The sequence below is a fragment of the Neolamprologus multifasciatus genome, chromosome 15 (assembly GCF_963576455.1).
Source record: "Neolamprologus multifasciatus chromosome 15, fNeoMul1.2, whole genome shotgun sequence".
Taxonomy (NCBI): Eukaryota; Metazoa; Chordata; class Actinopteri; order Cichliformes; family Cichlidae; genus Neolamprologus; species Neolamprologus multifasciatus.
Genome location: NC_140453.1, coordinates 14312037 through 14331866, shown reverse-complemented (window position 1 = coordinate 14331866; position 19830 = coordinate 14312037). Strand labels below are relative to the sequence as shown.

The 19830-nt window shown below is 40.8% G+C and overlaps 1 protein-coding gene across 1 annotated transcript in view; it reads left to right on the top strand.

Annotated features, from left to right (window-relative positions):
- Positions 1 to 9878, top strand: part of lpgat1 (lysophosphatidylglycerol acyltransferase 1) — a 58686-nt gene extending 48808 nt beyond the window's left edge. Inside the window, 2 exon segments of the mRNA XM_085133859.1 lie at positions 5080 to 5186; positions 7507 to 9878. Of these exon segments, the coding sequence (XP_084989985.1) occupies positions 5080 to 5186; positions 7507 to 7658 (259 nt within the window). The 3' untranslated portion in view covers positions 7659 to 9878.
- The last annotated feature ends 9952 nt before the right edge of the window (positions 9879 to 19830 follow it).

The following is a 19830-nucleotide window of genomic DNA, read 5'->3' as shown; positions in this document are numbered from 1 at the left end:
CACACAGCTGATACAAACACCACCATACTCTGTGTGTCTCTCAGCACAACATTGGCACAGCAGAGCAGCGTTTCATTTTTCACACCACTGCAAACACAGCGGAGCATTGTTAGAGAGCACTCGGCTCGTCCTCCGGCAGCCGCTGTAATGATGCGACCCGTAGGTGCAGCGATGCACTGATTGATCGGTCTGTTTGTTTCCTGCGAGTGAGACCATGATGATGATGATGTTGTTCACAACTTTAAAACATCAGCAGCCAGCAGAGTCGTGGCCCTCATCGCTAACCTAAAAATTTCTTCTTACCTAAAATTTAAATCCTTAACTTTTAGAGATTTATATTTTTCAGTGTCACGTGCTCTTATATTATAGCCCCAAAAGCTGTCTGTGTAAGGGGATTCTTGCTAATTTACCAGCTATTAAAAATGAAAAAAAAAAAGAAGTGTTTGCTGGATGTATGTATAAGGATATCACTCCAGAGCTTTGTTTGCGTGTAGTGACACCAGAAAGAAATTTTAAGATGTTTAAAGTGAAGGCAGCCAATAATTATGTCATAGTAACTGGTGCAGATGCAATAGGACATATAATCCTTTATATTTTTCTTAAATACTCTGTAAAGATGGATTTAGAGTTTAGACAAATGCTGCATACTGTGCATGGATAGTTTAGAGGTTTTTAAATGTTCACTTTTAGAGGAAATTTTCTGAAAGACCTATAAAGTTGTTTCTAGTATTTCCCCACAACTTTAAGTGGGCGGGGTACCCAGGTCTATTTTGACCTCATTTCACCTTTTAAAAAAAAATTATTATTATTATTTCTATTAGTTTTGTATCTGTCAGGGAGAATAATGTTGTCAGATCAGGTTACTAGTAGCAAATCCCCCGTTTTCTGAAGTCCTGCTTTGAAGCCTCAGGTTAGGCCAGTGGTTCCCAAACTTCTTTTGCTAGACCCCCCTTTGCTTTACAAGACAAAAATGTCAGGAGTAGTTAGTCGTTATAAGAAGTGTTTGTGAACTAAAAATCAAGAATGCGGGATTCTGTTTGTCCGTGATTTGGAGAGCCCAGCTCCTGCTCCCGACGCAGGGAAAACCAATTCTCCACTTGTGCAGGAGAAGCCAAAGGGAATATATGCTTCACCATATTTTCTAGTCTTGGGCTTAGAATGAAGATGGTTTGGAAACATATTCAGCGATGCTTCATCTCCTGCTTTGCGTTTGTGTGGGAGCCAAAGACCTTCTTGGTCTGAGGTGATGGTGCTACCCACTGTGCCACTGTACTGTTGGAGAAAGAAAAAGCCACTTAACCTGAAAGATAAATGATCATGATGGTTACTTAGAGCTGTAATTAGAAAATATTCTTGCAGCTGGTGGGAGATGCAAATGAAGCGTCAGTTGGTTTCTGAGCAGGAAATGAAACCGGTGAACATCCCATAAACTGAGTGATTTGGTTTGTCAGTGGTTTATCTGGAGCCACTTCTGCAGATGTGGTTATGGCCATTGTTCGCCAAACAAACCAGGCTGAGAAAGCAGCTGATACGGGCAGAGTGTGTTCTATCTAAGCATGCATGTTGGGTTTTGTTTTTTGTGGGGGTTTTTTGTTTGTTTGTGGGCCCGAACCAGCATCACCGCCTTCAACCTCAGCTCCTGCAGCTGCTCTGAACACCAACAAGATCCTGATTTGTGCATGAATATTTCAGCTGCAGGAAACCACTGTGGCAGCCACCTGCTACCCAACGCCCTAAACGTTCCAACCCTCTTGATAAGTGGCCCGAGTCGGTTTTTGTTTCCCTCTGCCACGGTTACAGCACTATTGGTTTACATTTTGGAGTGTGAGAGCCCTTCAAAGGCATCCTATAGTGGAGCAGGTGTGAAAGACTCTCAAGCCTTGCATGGCTTTGCAAATCATAAATTCATTCATTCATTTGCTTTTATTTAATGATGCCACATTGATGATCATTACTGCAAAAAGACAGTCAATTATCTGAAGATTTGTGCTTTTAATAGATGCTATTTATGCACCCAAAGTCAAAAATGGCCAACCACAAACTAAACTAGTAGCACTCAGTGGCTTTTGTTGTTATGGTAGTAACTCGCTTGATTTCTGTACCGTTATTAAAAGATAATAATGGTTCATTGCGTTCAGTCTCTTAGTTTCTCTTTTCTTAGTGCTCAGACAAAGACTCTGTTCTGTTGGCTCCTATGACACATCAGTAACAAGGAGGAGACCTGATACCTGCAAACACAGGAGGAGAAGCTTCGAGGAACGTCTTGTTTTGGTCTCTAATCACCCGATCAGGTTTCCACAGCAGTTCTGGGCAGGCTGAGCCGTTCAGGGGGCCCAATGTAGCTGTTGGTCAAAAGCTGTTTTATCTTCAAAAGTTCAGCTCTGTTAGAGCCTTTAACGGATGAAAGTGGTTGACTTGAATCAGCTTTAACTTAAATTTTAACAGGCGTTTCTTGCTGGCAGGGACATAAAAGTTGGTCTGCTTAGACAGGATCTTGTTCAGAGCAACACCCACACCGTGAACTGCTGGATAATGAGCAGGAGTGTCTATAGACATGCGCTTGAAGTATATAAACCAGACGAGGGAGCAGTGCACAATCACCAGCTCCTGTCCTCCTCGTTTGTGGGGCAAGCAGGCCGAGCCTTTCCCTCATTTGGTCATACTGACGGTTTCAGTTCAAAGATCAAGTCTTTACTGCAGCGACTCTCCATCTTTGCATCAGTTCCTTTACACTGAGCCTTTTTAACCCATTACATTAAAAAAGAGACAAATGCTCTGTGATAAGCATTTTTTCAAATTAAAAAAATTTCAAGTTCAACATTTTAAACTTGGAAATGGAAGGTTTCATGTGAGTGTTTGCTCTGGTTATTAAAAAGTCATAATTTCATTTAGAGTATCTACTTATTCATTTTGTTGAGTAAGTCTACAAGTAAAGATTATTTTATCAATTAAATCCCTTATTTCTTGTTTTGCTTGGTTGATTTTAATAAATTCATCCAACTGAGGGGAACTAATTGATTCCTTTTGGCTTGATAACTAATAGATTAAACATTATCCAGGCTATTACTCGTCATTTTTCATTGTTTCTTTAATATTTATATTTGTATTCAGAGCCTCATGTGAATACTGATTCATTTAGTTGCACAGGTAATCGTCATGGCGATCATGTCTGCAGCAGGCCTTTTAGAAACGTGCCTCTTCTCTTCAGTTACATTTAAACAATGAACCCACAGGTCACATTTTAAATGATCGTTTTAGCATCATACTCGTTACTTGCTATTCCTTTCGTAAGGTGCTTTTCTCAATGGCACGGATGTACTTTTACTGCAAACATTATCCGGTCAGGAATATTGAGCGCAGAGGAAATGCTTTGTCTAAGGGAGGAGACTGTAACCTCTATTTGAAGGTGACCAGAGGCAGGCTGTGTGGGAGTGCAGCCTGCTGGAGACCCCTTCTGGCTAGAGACGAGATTTCATCGGCACTTTTTATGCTGTTTAACAGTGACCGTTTTTATCTGCCACCTACAGTTTGTGCAACGTCAGCCACCAAATCAGTCATTCAGTTTGTTCAGACACAGATTTCTCATCTAAAATTGAGTTTGAGCCATCTAGAAGTGATGAATTTATTAACAAAAAATACTTTCTTTTTTTTTTTCCTTTTTTTTTTGTGATGTCTTCTTAAATGGGAATATTTTCTAGTTTTCTTTGTCTTCTAGGTTGTCACGTAGAACGTTTTTAGAGTGTTTAACAGCTGCTTAAACACTTACAGAGAGGTTTTAATTAGTTTTAGTCCAGATCCATTCAGGTCTTCTTTAGTACATCTTTATTCTTCAGAAACTTTTCCTATCATACCTTCATCAAGTCCGTTTTTGAGGTACAGAAACAGTTACTTTCAGTTTGAATTCAAAATGATGTGTAAGCAATATATCGAAGGCTTTGCTGATCTTACAAGATCAAATTTTTGTTTTTGCTAAACATTCAACTTGGATCCTTCTTTATTGCGAGTGAGTGAGTGAGGGGGAGAGTGCCAGTGAAAGTCTGAGAACCACTACGCGAAGTTTTACAAAGGGAATGCTTGAATATAAATATTCATGACCACTGAAAACATCTCATAAAGCACAAGTGATTCACAGTGATTTGAGTCATTTCAAGGCAAAAATGTCTCAAATCTCAACCAGGCTCTGCTCTCCTAATGTGAAATTGTAAAATTAAAAGCATTTATCAAAAGAAGCATTATAAAGTGCGTCATACAGACACATTTAAACATAAATGTAAAGCATTAACATGCTTAACATTAGAAGCATTCACATTCTAATACATAAAGCATTAGAATGTGAATTTTGAAATTAGCTGTACAAGACTCAAGCGCAACATGAGGAATATAACAGTGTAAAGCTCAGTAGTCTAAAATAAATAAATAAATGCTCGATCACCTTTTTGTCAATTCCTAAGGACCTCAGGCCGGAGCCTAGCGGGTAACAAATGCTGGCACCGTCCCTAACATATATATGCAAAGTTATAAATGAAGAAACTACCAGATGATTAAAAAAGTAACTGCAGTTTGCAGCTTTACTAGTTCCTCTGTATGGCTATAGATGAGTTGGAAGCTGAATTTCCAGGATTTAATAGCGTGGCTTCTCTGTGACTTATAAATGTAGCTTCTATGTTTGTTGAGAGCTGCTCTGATCTAACTTTGTCAGTTTGAGGGGGGAAAAGGGACAGAGAGAAAATCTGACTTTCTCCTCCCACTCACTTTTGAGCGACCTCAGTGAGTGGTCTGTCTGCTGTCGGGGGCTCCCTCAGCACTTCTGTCTCTCTGTGACACTCTGATGAGCTGGCCAGCTAATGAGTCCCCCAAACAAGCTGAAGCTACAGCAAACACAGGCTGCTGTAATAGACGCCAGGTTGAAATGGACTGCTGTGCACAGGGTCCACAGCTGACTCCCTGGGATTTTGGACTGCAGCTTACACGACAGATCAATGCAGACAGTTTTTGCTGAGTGAGACTCCAGAAACCCTTTTCTGTGTTTCATCTCTGTCCCTGACTGCCCGGCTCTTTTTTCTTTTCTTTTTTCCTCAGGATGTACCCAATAAAAGAGGTTCCTGTGGAGGCTGAGGCCCTGACTGACTGGCTATATCAGAGGTTTGTGGAGAAAGAAGATCTACTGGCCCATTTCTACGACACAGGTATGTTACTGTGGTAAAATCAAACTGAAGCACCATGGTACTAGGGATGAACTGGTTCAGCTTTATCCAATACCACTGCTTTGACTTAAATTTATTGGCAGTGGTCTCATTTCAGCTAAATATTCTGTCTTTACTGCGCTTTGCTGTGGTTTGAGGCTATGCTGCTTTCTCCTTTACTCTGCTCTAAATGTCAGGGTGTAAAGTGGATGATGCTGATAATATTGATCAAAAATGGAGAACCTGTGCAGTTGAATGTTAAATACACCTGCCTGAGCACTTCACATTTGTTCCCTGAGCGTGCACAAGCCAGAAATAGATGACAAAAGTGCTCCTAATAACAAGAGCACAGTTTGAGTTAACTATACTCAGTCTAACAGTGAACAGTGTGCAGCAACCTAGCTTAACACAATTAAAACAGGCAAAAAGTTGGAGCTAGTTTCAGGCTCTGAAAAGTGAAGCCAATGTTCAGTTGCATTGAACCTGCAGTCATTTTAAAGGCCACCAGTTGGCGATGTGTGTGGTTGCAAAAAGACTTCTTGTCCTACTAAAATATATGGGATAATGAACCACTATATATATATATTTACTAATGAATTTCAGTGTCAGTCACCTTTATTAGGTCATGCTGGATAAAATATTGAGTCCATCTTGTAAAATTTGGTCGTTCTTAAAGTTAGAAGAGATGATTATCCAGCATATATCTAAAATTGATGAGTTGGTAATCAATGAGGGTGCACTTTCACAGTCAGATCCGCCCGCTTGCATCAAATGCAGTTTGAGGATACCAAAGTGACAAAGCCAAAAAAGATTATTGCAAGATGTCAGAAAGGGATTTCAGAGGTCTGTGTGTGATGTCACTGTAGCTGTCCATCTTTTATACCGATTGTGTCAAACATGAGGACCACGGGCCAAAATCAACCTAGCAATGTCTTCACTTTGGAAAATGTGAAGGAGGGCATAAAGTTTGGATATTATAAATGTATACATTACATAAAACTTAATGTTTTTTTCACTAACTTCTATAGAAATGTTCATTTTTATTATGGGTTCACAGTAATAAATGAATCAGTTAATTCACAGAAAATGCTGATTTTTTTTTTAAAAAAAAATTATTTTTAAAATTAACAAAACCTTTGTTTCATAACTACAGAGCAGTTTGGCCAATAAGCTACTAGAACCTTTTCTGCAATTTTGCACTTTTATTTCTTTAAATTTAAGCCCAAACAATCGTGCTAACACATTTGTCATCTACTACAGCAGCATTTCTATATTTTGTAGAAAAACTGAGACATGCTCTCGCATACAAAATCTCTATGATGTTGGACTCCAGCAGTGTAGGCGAGGTACCTGGTGCATTTGGTGGGCATCTTCTTCTGCACAATTTATCCATCCTACTTCCTCACCAAAAGCACCGACTTTTCCAGCAGTGTACAAGCAATTCCCTTAAAAAAATATTCCACCCTAATCCCCTCCGAAATTGTCCAATATTTATGTGAAAATGGCTTAACTGTGCAACCTTACACAACAGGTGCAGTAAGAATCAATATAAGGTACCTTCATCTGTCAATGGAAACATTACCTGACATTGCCACACTGATGGAAAATGCAAACCTGTTACCAGATTCATCTATAAAATAATGAGGCTGATGAGCTGCTTACTGGTAGAAGATAATAAAATAAATCTTAATGTTTTTACTCTATATTGGGGATGTTTGTCACTAGTCAGCTAGACACTAGATGTTGGGGCAAGTGAATAAGCACACAGGTCTATAGACCAGTCAGCGACCGCCTGGCACCCATCTGTCGCTAGGGACAACATGTATTTTCCAACTTGGTGGCAAAAACTAACTAGCAGTGTTATGCACAATGCACTGGGTAACATTTAAAATACAGTTTCATTAGTGAAGCATGTTATTGACTCTTTCAAATTCTCTTAAATATAAATGCAAAGTTTGCCTTCCTAGTGTTTCGTACATGAAAGTTGCTTCATTGACTTTTGCCTACAGTTTATTACTCAGCATAAAAGTAGGAAAAAACTAATTAGTTGACTAGTAAAACTATTAGCAAGCACTTGGCAACTGTGGGAAGGAAAAACTCCCTGCAGCCTTCTGCAGCCCCCATTCTACTTTTCAATAGCCTAGGAACCACAAGTAAGTAAATAAGTTGCCAGGAGCACCCAGACTTATGACCAAAATAGGGGGCGCTTTGCCTGAACCTCTGTGGTAGTTACAAGTTATCATAACCAAATAAGCACAAAAACCAAGAGAAAGCATATAAGAGCATCCTGGTGATGAGTCTGCATTTATTCGTCCCCCAACAGGATCATTCCCTCCTCCAGAAGGACAGAAGGAGGCGGTTTCCCGGCAGATGACCCTCGACCCCGTGTGGCTGTGCCTGATCCAGTCGTTTGCTTTCGCCTCAGGCTACATGTGGTACAGCGTCCTCCAGTACATCTACTGCTGTTTATTCTGAGTGCGCTGATGAGACGGGAGTCTTTATTGGACCACTGGGAGAGCCTCAGGATTGGATGGTGTGTGGCCCAAGTGTCATACATAACCCCCCTCCCCCATACGATGGATGAATGTACAATTTTCGGAGGCGAGACTTGACAGGAAAACATATGAAGACAAAGTACAAAAACACGCAGATTACACACAAACCCCATACGATATGAAACTGGTTACAGGCATAGTTAACTAACTTTAACACAACCCTAACACCCCACACACACACGCAAGAGAGGCGGCCTAGCAGAATAATTTCACTTGTCACGACCCACATTTTGATGTTTACACGTCCTCATACATGTAGACACTCACACGTACATGACTTTTGTTTCAAAGGTAACGATATGAGGCTCAGGACTCCTCCAGAAGATGCTCTGGACTGGACTCTTCCTCCCTCCCCCCCCTCCCAGGCTTTCGCCGCAGTAGTTTTACAGAGTAAAGTATGAATGGATGCGAATGCGTGTGCAGGAATATGTGTGACCAGAAGCATCATGTCTGCCCTTATTCTTCCTTCTGGCGAGAGTCGACGAAGCCCACCGGACATCTCTTTTGGTCCGCTGATGAGTCAGCTGGCTACATTTTGCAGAGCGAGCGGCCGTACGAACGCTGAGGCCGAGCAGCCGGCCGCTCCTCTGACCGTCATTGCACTAAGGATCCATACTGCCCTAACTGCTCCCTGCTCCAGGAAAACCTCCTGAACGGTAGCTGTCGGTGTTTTCTTCTTTTTTTCTCCTCCCTTAGCCCGCATATCTTCACAACAACGGCCACTGTATTTGTTGTTGTCTTTTTTTTTTCTTTTTCTAAAGTGTTTTTTGTTTTTTCTCTCTCTTGTCTGGACTCTTTTTTCCGTGTCCGTGAGTTTGCTGAGAAACGGGGGGGATCATGTTTACATTGGTGGCTTGACTGAAAACTCTAAAAGGGACGATGGTTATAATGTAGGCTTGATTAAGGGATTGGATTTTCTTTTTCTTTTTTTCCTCCCTTGGTGAGATTTGATGTAACACTTATTTCAAATGAAACAAAAAGAAAAGTACTGGCAAGATTTTGGATTTGAAAAAGGTAACCCTACTTTGTCTGCTTTCCAAAATAAATCCCGATACAGCAGAGGATCGCTTCAGCAAGGCAAGACTGAGAAGGCAGAGACACTGTTCCCCCATCGGACTACGTAGTTTTACAAATATTTAAGCCATATGCTTATTGTTGTCGGGGTGGGGAAAAAAGACATGGAAAATAAACATGATTTTTATAGAAAGATACCCTAATGCATTCTACAATAGAAATTTTGGCTTACAGAACTATAGGTGTCATCATTACTGTAAATTTACAGCATAACCTGCCTAAGTGAGTGTGTGGTCGTCTTTATTTCCCCCCACACCCCCATCCAACCATTGTTGATATATGATTCAAGTTGTATTGCTCTGTGTTGTCAGAGTGTGGCAGCGGTTTCAAATTTTTAGTTTCTTTTTAAATTACTTGAACTGCTCTGTCCTCATGTCCCAGTATGCTTAAATCTTGTATATAACAAAGCTGAGGAAATGTGTGAAACGGCTGAAGCCTGTCTCTCTTTTCTCTGTTTCTTTTTGGTTTGTGAACATTTCAAAACAATTTATTTCAAGATATGAATGTTTTTTAAAAAATAGGAAGAAAGCAAGGATTTTATCCCCTCCCCCGCTTCACTTATCAGTGTTATCCCGTATTGTTTTGACCAGGAAGTTGACGTGTGATCCATTTCTGTGAGGTTATAGCTGCTGTAGGTCCAAGTGAAAAGCGACACACGGTCCCAGTTTTGTGGGAAAAACTATTAACGCCTTACCAGATGTTCTGGTTGACCACAGTCCTCTGAATAATGCTGTTCCCTCGCTTTAAACGCTCGACAAATGTTGCTGTGAGGAAGGATTTTGGGGTGTCCAGGTAAAACTGGTTCAGTGAGGGAGAAATCTCTGATGAGGGGGAAACTCCACCAGGGCCCCTGCGAAGATGCAGATGTTCTCTCTCGAATGTACTCATGTTGTGGTTTTGCTTAGCCTGCTTTAATATGAAAATGATTGAGGAGCAGTGATTATTATTGTTGTAAAAAAAAATGCCCAAAAGGTGCATTTCTAGTAGCTGCTGTCCTCCCTCTGTGCCACTGTTGATTTAAATAAAAAATAAAAATAAAAAAATGTGTGAAATGCAAAAAAAAAAAGGGCTACCTGGCTAGTTAGGTAGGTGAAAACATGTAAAATCAGGCTGTAATGGTGTTTCATCCTTTGACCCTTTCAGATTCCCCTCCATTGTGAGCGTGACTTAAACGGAAGCATCTTTCTTTCTTTTTCTTTTTCTTTTTCTTTTTTATTTTTTTTAATCTTTTTTCCCCTCTTTTTTCAATTTGTTGACCATGTTTCCAAAGAAGGCAGGGAAATCATGTTTTCCTAGATGTGGTTTTAGGACATAAACACAATAGGGATTTAAACAAATTATACTAGAACTGTCTGTAATTTTCCATTTTGTACTTCTCCTTTAATTCCTAGCTACACAGCCATTTTACAACACAAACAAACTTGTGCTGGAATAAAACATAAAGATCCTAACGGTGTGCTTCTCGTCAATGTATTCTTGCACTCTAAAAAAACAAGTAGTATTGGGTTAGAGCCCTTTTTGCTTTTATTCATCGCTTCAACAAGGTGCATGACACGGTGTTTGGGTGCCACATATGATAAATCTCCAGTGTGGTCTTCTGCTTCAAGGTTTCAAACACTGCCTTCAGAGATGCTCTTCTGCATACCTTGGTTGTAAGGAGTGGTTATTTGTTTTCTGTTTTCTTCCTATCAGCTTAAAGCAATTGGGCTCAAACCATTCTCTATAAACCTTAAAGATGGTTATGTAGGAAAATCCTAGAGATCAATAGATCGATTTAAAGGAGAAAAAAAAATGTAAAGCTACCAACGACTAAAAATAGATAAATTCAAAACTTGGGGTGGGGTGCATGTTTTAACTGAATGTTAGAAACGCGGATCAAGCCATTTTCTTTTCAGTTGGAAGTTTGTCATTCACACATGTACTGGAAATGACAAACTAATGTACCCAAAGGAGTCTAAAAAAGATCCAAGTAGAGAGGAATGTGCAGAATTAATCTCCTAAATCGTGCTGTGAAAATCGTCAGTTCCTGCTGATTTTTAATTCTGGTCGTCTAGGAAGGGTTCCTCTCTTCTGCCAGCAAATGTTCCCGTCTTGTTTGAGGTAACAAACTATCAGAGGTCCTGGGGTAACCAAAGGCCTGTATTTGCTCAGTACTGTACCCTTTGTTTAACCGTGGCATCAATGTCTGGCTGTTGAAAGTAACTGGGTTCTGTTACAGAGCTCTGATTTCAGACACTACGAGGCCTCTCAGCAGCAGACAGAGATGATCTTACGTTGGTGAGAGGGCCACAGATGCATCAATCACAGATTAACATTGGTATAAAAATATCATGAGACCCGACACGTCAAGACGTAACATCACGCAGTTCTGAAGCATACTGCGTTTCCCCATCCGTGCATGTTTATCATCATCTATTAAATAAGGCTGGTTCAACTCTTAACAGGGTGTCTAAGTTTATGTTTGCTCTCTCAGTCTTACCTTCATGCCCCAGAAGCCTTGCCTGTTTGAAGTTTTTATAATTGGCTATTTAGCTCTGTCACCTTTCTATGGGGTGTTTGCATATGCTCCCTGTGCCTGTATGGGTCTACTCAAGCTTCCTACCATGGTCCATTTGCATGTTAGGTTAACTGGTGATTCTGAATTGACCAAAGTGTCGATGCAAACTGAGGTAAGAAAAATTATATATAAATGCAACCCCATTTCATACTGAAAAATAAAATGCCTACAATGCAGATCTTTTATTTAAACCAGGAAGATAACTCAAGATCAGGGTAATCATCACGCTTTCATCAACTGTTTTTCATTATGTTTTAGTGGTTTGCTGATGTGTCATTTACAGTGTAACCTGTCATTTGTCGTTTTGAACATGTGGTTGCTAAAAGTCTTGTCCTCATGAGCCTGTTGTTCATCACATGAGCAAAAGTGGCTAAAAATAAAATTGTACAAGGGGGAACCTTTGACCTGTGTTCTGTATGGAGAATGTGGACTTGTATATTTTTCTAACAGTTTAACAAACAAAATAATAGAAAGTGGAATTATTTGACACAATAATGCCACCTTGAAATGGCACTGAATAGTAGGACTGACTCGGCAACTTCTGACCGCATCGGCTAGGGTTAAATAACTTGTTGCCAGCTGCACTGATTATCCAGTGGAAACCTGCTACCTATTTGCTTAGTTAAATCCCAGTGGTGGCCAGGCAGTGCACTTGGTACTTTAAACCACTTGGTCAACAAACACTGTTATATTCCCAAATCAGATGCACTGACAGAAATCCAAATGCCACCTTTCCTGTTTTGCCAATTTGCCCTAAAATTATTGGCTTTGCAGACTAAACAGAAACTAAGGCCAGCATGATGTTCCATCTACTACATTTCTGCAGCAGCTGGAGTGAAATTTGACGGGTCAGAGCTCCGGGATGCCACACGCTCCGGGCAGCCAATGGGAAAAAGGCAGGAAGTGAGCTGGAAAATGGAATTACGCATGCACCGAGCTTCACCAACATACCAAAGGGCTAGCAGTGAGGAGCGACGGTGGCTGTTGCTCACTGTGGTGATCAGATGGAGGGAGGAGCGTCATCACTCTCCTGCTCCTCAGCAGAGCTCTTCCCAAGGTCTGCCGCATTACACAGAAACATTAGTCTCTAGAGGAACTTTAATGTCCTCTACAGAAGCACCGGCGTTCCTCCTCGGACACCTGCAATGAGCTATTTCACGGGCACTGCTCCCAAGGTCCTCAATGTCACGCCTTGATGGCTGCTCCCTCGTGAATGCTCGGGTGATGGCGGTGTCCCTTTAGTCGGCAAGCACTAAAACACCCAGCTGTGGAGAGAAGGCTTGAATGTCATTGCAACAGCCATGGGCATCGCAGAGTCCTCACCCTCTCTTTTCCTCCCTGTCATGCTGGTTGAACCCTCTCTGCTCATATATCTCATGTGCAAATACTTGTCAACAGATCCTGCTGGAACTCATCAGCAGTCAGAAAAATGAAATTAATTAGAAAAATAAAACCTCGTACTGCTGGTGTGATTGTTGTTTGGTCATAGCATCTTAAAATAATAATAATTAAAAGTAATAAACTTGCAGAATAAAGCAGCCAGGTGTAGGTGTGTGTGATGCATAAGTGATTATCCTGGCTACCTGTGGATGATTAAGTGTAGAGAAGTCTTCTGCTATTCATGCACACCGTTATACTGAAACAGTACTGTGAAAAAGCAATTACCCATTTCATTTATTATTTTCATTTGTCTGTAATGATGGACAAACGCACATGACGCTACGTCATGACGCTACGTCACATGACGCTACGTCACAGCGTCATGTGCGCCTTTTACAGCCAACACAAAAACTGCAGTCGTGGTGCTTTGATTGTACTCAGAACTCAGAAATTCTGCCTTCTAAATAGGAAGATGTAGGTAACACCACACTGCAGATGAGCTGCATACAGGGCTGGACTGGGACAAAAAATCGGCCCAGGCGTTTTGACTAGAGACCGGCCCGCCATTATAGGAAAAATCATAAAGCCTTTGAATGAAAACAAACGCTGTTGTGACAGTGATGTACACTGTCTTGATGGTATATATGCATCAATCTATCAAACTTTTGTTGTAAGATTCAGATAATTATTTTTTAAAAGCTAGATATTTTAAATGAGAATAAGAAAGAAAAGTATTTCTTTGTGCCCACCTCTCCCTGTTAATGCCCTACCTGGCCCCCCTGGCAAAACTTTGCTAGATCCGCACCTGCACAGTTACCAGCTGTCAACTACCTAAAAAAGGATCCTGGGGTTATCTGTCTCTCAGAAACAGTTCATAACTTCCCTTCAACTCATTTATGTCACCTAAAAGGTAAACCTGTTTCTCCATCACCTGTTCAGCTCTGATGATTCAGTAAGGACATCTCCTGGTTTCATCTTCATGTTTCCCTCTCACCAGATAACCAAACCGACATCATGACCAGCAGCTTTTTTGCAGCTGTGGCTCCAGCAAACATCAGCTGATACTAGAAATTAATATTAAATAAATTCTAACAACAGCTGATCAAGCTTAAACATGCTGCTGTTGTTTAACGCGACATTGGCTGGTTTCCTCTTTCTGGCGCAAAGTGGGCGATAAACAAACAAGAGAGCCGATCAGCTGATCATTGATCAGTTTTCATGATTGAAGTAGAAACGGGAGAGGGAGGGGGGAGAATGAAAGAAGAAGAGGCAGCTGTGCAGCAAAGACACAGAATAACTCCCGCTTTGTGTCTTTTTCATTGTAGCTGAATTACGGGACAAACTGTTCCTTTTCACCTCAATAAGAAACGCATAATATTTTATCTGAATACCAGACGGGACAGTTGGCAACTCTAATAACTTATGAACAAAATAAAGTTCAACATCATTAACTTCATAGCACCCACCCAGCTGTATAGAAACTCCGTCATGCTAGCTAGTACGCAGTACGGAAAAAGTCAGAATAACGAAAATAAACTCCACCTAAACTTGGTTTATATCTGACCCAGATAGACTGCAGGTCATAACTTCTTACCTGAAGTTCAGTTCACACTTGGACCGGCGGCCGCCTCGGGTCTCTTTTCCTTCTGCGTCCCCTTTCCCTCATCCACCTGCTGCCTCCACCACTTGCTAATGTTACTGAATGTGTGGAAGCTCCGCGATAGCCACCACACGAAGTAATGAGTAACGACCCTATCTAAATCCCAGTAACGACTAACGCGTTCCTGATTTTGGCATAATAACTAGTTACCGTGCTCGTTACCACAATAATAACGTAGTTACTGTAACGCGTTACTTAATAACGGGTTAGTCCCAACACTGGTGACCTCTGACCTTAACTGAGTCTAGTGAGACCTGCAGGTCTTTATTCTTGGAGTAACTTTGGTCGGGCTGATACTCCTGGGAAGCTTCACCACTGTTCCTGTGGTGTGCGTAATTATTCAGCCCCCTGAGTCAATACTTTGTAGAACCACCTTTTGCTGCAATTACAGCTGCCAGTCTTTTAGGGTATGTCTCTACCAGCTTTGCACATCTAGAGACTGAAATCTTTGCTCATTCTTCTTTGCAAAACAGCTCCAGCTCAGACAGATTAGATGGACAGCGTTTGTGAACAGCAGTTTTCAGATCTTGCCACAGATTCTCGATTGGATTTAGATCTGGACTTTGACTGTGCTATTCGAACACATGGATATGTTTTGTTTTAAACCATTCCATCATTGCCCTGGCTTTATGTTTAGGGTCATTGTCCTGCTGGAAGGTGAACCTCTGCCCCAGTCTCAAGTCTTTTGCAGATTCCAAGAGGTTTTCTTCCAAGATTGCCCTGTGTTTGGCTCCATCCATCTCCCCATCAACTCTGACCAGCTTCCCTGTCCCTGCTGAAGAGAGGCACCCCCAGAGCATGATGCTGCCACCACCATATTTGACAGTGGGGATGGTGTGTTCAGAGTGATGTGCAGTGTTAGTTTTCCGCCACACATAGCGTTTTGCATTTTGGCCAAAAAGTTCCATTTTGGTCTCATCTGACCAGAGCACCTTCTCCCACATGTTTGCTGTGTCCCCCACATGGCTTGTGGCAAACTGCAAACGGGACTTCTTATGGTTTTCTGTTAACAATGGTTTTCTTCTTGCTACTCTTCCATAAAGGCCAACTTTGTGCAGTGCACGACTAATAGTTGTCCTATGGACAGATTCCCCCACCTGAGCTGTAGATCTCTGCAGCTCGTCCAGAGTCACCATGGGCCTCTTGGCTGCATTTCTGATCAGCGCTCTCCTTGTTCGGCCTGTGAGTTTAGGAGGACGGCCTTGTCTTGGTAGGTTTACAGTTGTGCCATACTCCTTCCATTTCTGAATGATCGCTTGAACAGTGCTCCGTGGGATGTTCAAGGCTTGGGAAATCTTTTTGTAGCATAAGCCTGCTTTAAATTTCTCAATAACTTTATCCCTGACCTGTCTGGTGTGTTCTTTGGACTTCATGGTGTTAGACAACCTCTGAGGCCGTCACAGAGCAGCTGTATTTGTACTGACATTAGAATACACACAGGTGCACTCTGTTTAGTCATTAGCGCTCATCAGGCAACTGACTGCACTCAGACCAAAGGGGGCTGAATAATTACGCACACCCCACTTTTCCGTTATTTGTAAAAAATGTTGGGAATCATGTATGATTTTCGTTCCACTTCTTATGTGTACAAATGTGACAAAATGTGGAAAAGTTCAAGGGGGCCGAATACTTTTGTAAACCACTGTATGCTTAATTTGTTTAACAAGGCAGAGCAATTACTTTTTCATATAATGGTCCCCTTAATAAATGAAATCATTAATACTGGGGTTATCTTTGCCTAATATTTGATATCGTTTGATGATCTGAAACATTTCACTGTGACAAAAAGAAAGAGAACTGTCTGACGCTGAGTGGATTAACTGATAAAAACTAATTTATAAACAGGTCAATTCAAGAAGGTAGTATCTGCGGGGTTTAATCTAGATGTGACTGACACACTACTGTTTTTGTACCTTTTGTTTTTGTTCTGCTTTTAGCATTTTCGGTGCTTTAATAATGTTGTTTTGAACTATTACGTGGTGTTTTTAACGTGAACCCTGTGCTTTGTGTTTCTGACAATGGGGATCCTAATAAATAAACAAAATCAGGAACCAAGTCACACAATAAACAACTGCAAATGAAAAGTAAGAGCTGAATGACAAAATACCATCAGGCACCCTGATGAAGCATTTTTATGTATTTTTCTTTGATAGGAGGTAGTGCTGATTTTTCTGTTATTAAAAAAAAGGAACACAAAACATATAGTCTTCATTTTGTAACAATCAGTCAAAATATGCTTTGATTGCAGATTATTTCTATTCCACACCTCAAAGGTGTAAATATAGTGTCCACATCTTCTAGCTGCTACTGTCAGTAGGTTAATGCACCATGCCGCGAAGCTCATGCAAGTTTCCTGAATGTCACGGCGCTCGGATGGCCTCTGTAGTCACCAGATCTTAGTCCAACAGAACCCCTTCAGGATGTGGGGAAAAACACAAGTGTCCATCATGAAGAACCCCACAAAACGATGCTTTCATGTCAGTATGCACACACAATTTTGAGGAATGAGCCACCACGATGTAACTATCACAGTGGCCAGTCAATGTAATGCTTATATGCTGATACATTAATAGTAATGTATTACTAGAATGTAATAGGTGACAAGAAAGTGCAATATGTCGACATATCTTGGTTTCAGCGGATTAACCAAATAAGTGTGTTACCCACACAGCTGGGTGCAGATGAACACTCACTGGTGTTACAGCTAGATGATCTCTACTTATTTAAGATTTCTTCATGAGTCAGATCAAGTTCAGCTTCTGTTTTAACATAAATTTAACAGCTGTAATGTTTTGTGTCTGCAGCTTGGATGTTAGTAGTGCTGTAAAGCTGGAAATATCCTGCCAAATTATTCTAAAGCACCTTTATTAGATGCTGCTGTGTCCATCTTTATGATTTTCCAGACAGACTTGCAAGCTGAAAACAACCCAAGCTAAACTATCTGAACTGGTGCTGTGACAGTCACTAATCACAAAAACTGCTCTCATTGAAAAAAACGACTCTGTTAATAGACTGTTTTTTCTTCTTGTTTATATAGAAGCCTATGGGGAAAACTGCTCTCGGCGCCCTCGCTCTGTGATCTCCGCAAACACTTCCTCCCGACTTTATCGGCTCAGTCTCAAGTTTTAAGCCTCACTGGATAAAAAAATGAAGTTAATTTTGTAGATTGTGGTCATTCTAAGAGTCAGGAAGATGATCCAGGATCAAGTTTCCACCCTTCGGTCCATTACATCCGGTTTCAAAACGCCGACACGGTGGTGGCAGCACTCATTCTTGGCAGCTGCATGCATTGCAAGCATGTGTTTGCCTCCTTTGCCCTTTACACTGTCCGCCAAAGAAAAATAACCCACCTGGATGAGCGATAGTGCTATAAAATGTGTGCCACGTTTATGTGTTTGGAAAAGTCTTTGACTGGAGCTGCACCCACTAAAAGGGAATCAGAGGTGACAGAAGACCCACAAGCTTCCAGTAACCCCCATTACAGCCCACCAACACCCCGGCAGAGGGGAAGAGGATATTATGGGATGGATCTCTTCTGTCCTCCCTGTCACTCCCTCCCATCTCCTGGCCTTTAACAGGGCCAGCTGACGTCAGAGCGGCCTCGGGCACCCGACTGTCTCTGTTGTTTTTAGCTGTCAGTTTTCCGCTCGCACCCTCCTCCCATCGCAACGGTTTCTGGCTGATATCCAAACTCCTCCAGCACTTTGTAGGAGTGACCTTTGCAGAGGCAGACTGACAGACCGGCCCGGGCGCTCACTCTCTCGGTGGTGTGAGTGGTGTCAGTGTGTGGCGCTGGCAGCGGAGAAGGGGCTGAAAGGATAATCTGAGCTGTGACTGTGGCTGCCCCGCTGAGAGGACCGTTTACTGACGGAGATCCCAGAGACTGCGTTTATCTCGGGATCACGCATCACTGCTAAACTCCGAAATCAGCTTTTATCGAACGCAGGGAAATGAAACGGACCAAGAGAAAACCAAACTTTTACTTCTATAATTCATGCGTCTTGTCTTTCTGAAGTTGTTTATCATTTATTTCATTTGAATTGACTTTTCACTTCTGTTAGATTTAGAAAAGGTTCTTGCACAGTCTCTTTCACGTTTTTCCTCCCTTTTATATAGTTTAAACCCTTTTATTAATGTGTTTTAGCACCACATTGTGCAGTTTCTGTATACTGAACCTCCGAGCCTTTAATATAATTATATTTTATGGCTTTAACTTTTTAAATTAAAATATGTTCAGTAACAGACCCACTTACTGTATTATGTTCAACATTTTATTTTTTACTGTTACTTATTAAGCTATATTTGGTATTCTTGTTTTGAAATTATTCTATTTTTAAAAATGTATTTTACTTTATTACAGTGTTGAAACAATTTTGGCTTCTATAACACACTTACATATCTTAGTCTATATAATTCTGTTTAATACATTTATGACAGTTACTTTTATTTATTTGTGATGAATAAAGTTGAAATAAAAATACAGGAAGACCTTATTCAAGTCATGTTCTGAGTGAAGTGGATGTCAAAATTATGAAAATGAGAACAATATAGGCTGATAACAAGATCACATCGGTAAGAAATCTAAGGAATGAATAAAATTATGCAGTTTTCGAATCAATTTCTCAGTAAATCATGAATTAGGATTAAGGGATCTGCTCTAAAAAAGTTTGTAGGCTCCTACTCATTGAACAAAACCTTTTCTGTGGCGTCTCTGTTGCCAATTTTAATTGTGGCATTCCTCAAGGCTCCATCCTTGGCCCACTTTGTTTTCCTTTTTTTCTTCTTCCTTTTCTTATGTTGGTCACACTGAAATCATCAAACAAATTTTAATAGTAGATAAGGATAACCTGAGTAAATAAAACATGCTTTTTCCCCCTCATTGATTAAGGGGAAATAAAGCTATCTAAATCTACTTGGCTCTATGTGAAAAAGTCTTTGCCCCACCTGTTAAATCATTAACTGTGATTAACTACTTTTTCTTTGGAAACCTGAATTCAGTTTCACTCGCTACACCCAGTCCTGATTACTGGCAGACCTGCTGAATCAGGAAATCACATAAATACAACCTGTTTGACAAAGTGAAGTAGACTAAAATATCTAAAAATAAATAAATAAATACAAAAAACACATCATGCCACAAACACATTTTCCAAAAAACAAATAATAAAAAATGCCTAGAAGTGATATCAAATGCTGAGTATCTCATAAGTTTCTAAAATTCAGTGACTATAAATTTGACTTTTGTCCACAGAAAGGATAGCTCAGTGACCAAAAATGTCAAGCAGTTCTCTCGAAACCTCGGAGTGATTTTTGACACTCAGCTTTAATGCTGAAGTAAAAAACATTGTCCAGTTATGATTCCGTCAGCTTGAAAAAACGTCCAAAATTAGGTCTTTCTTGTCTGCTAATGATTTGCTCTCA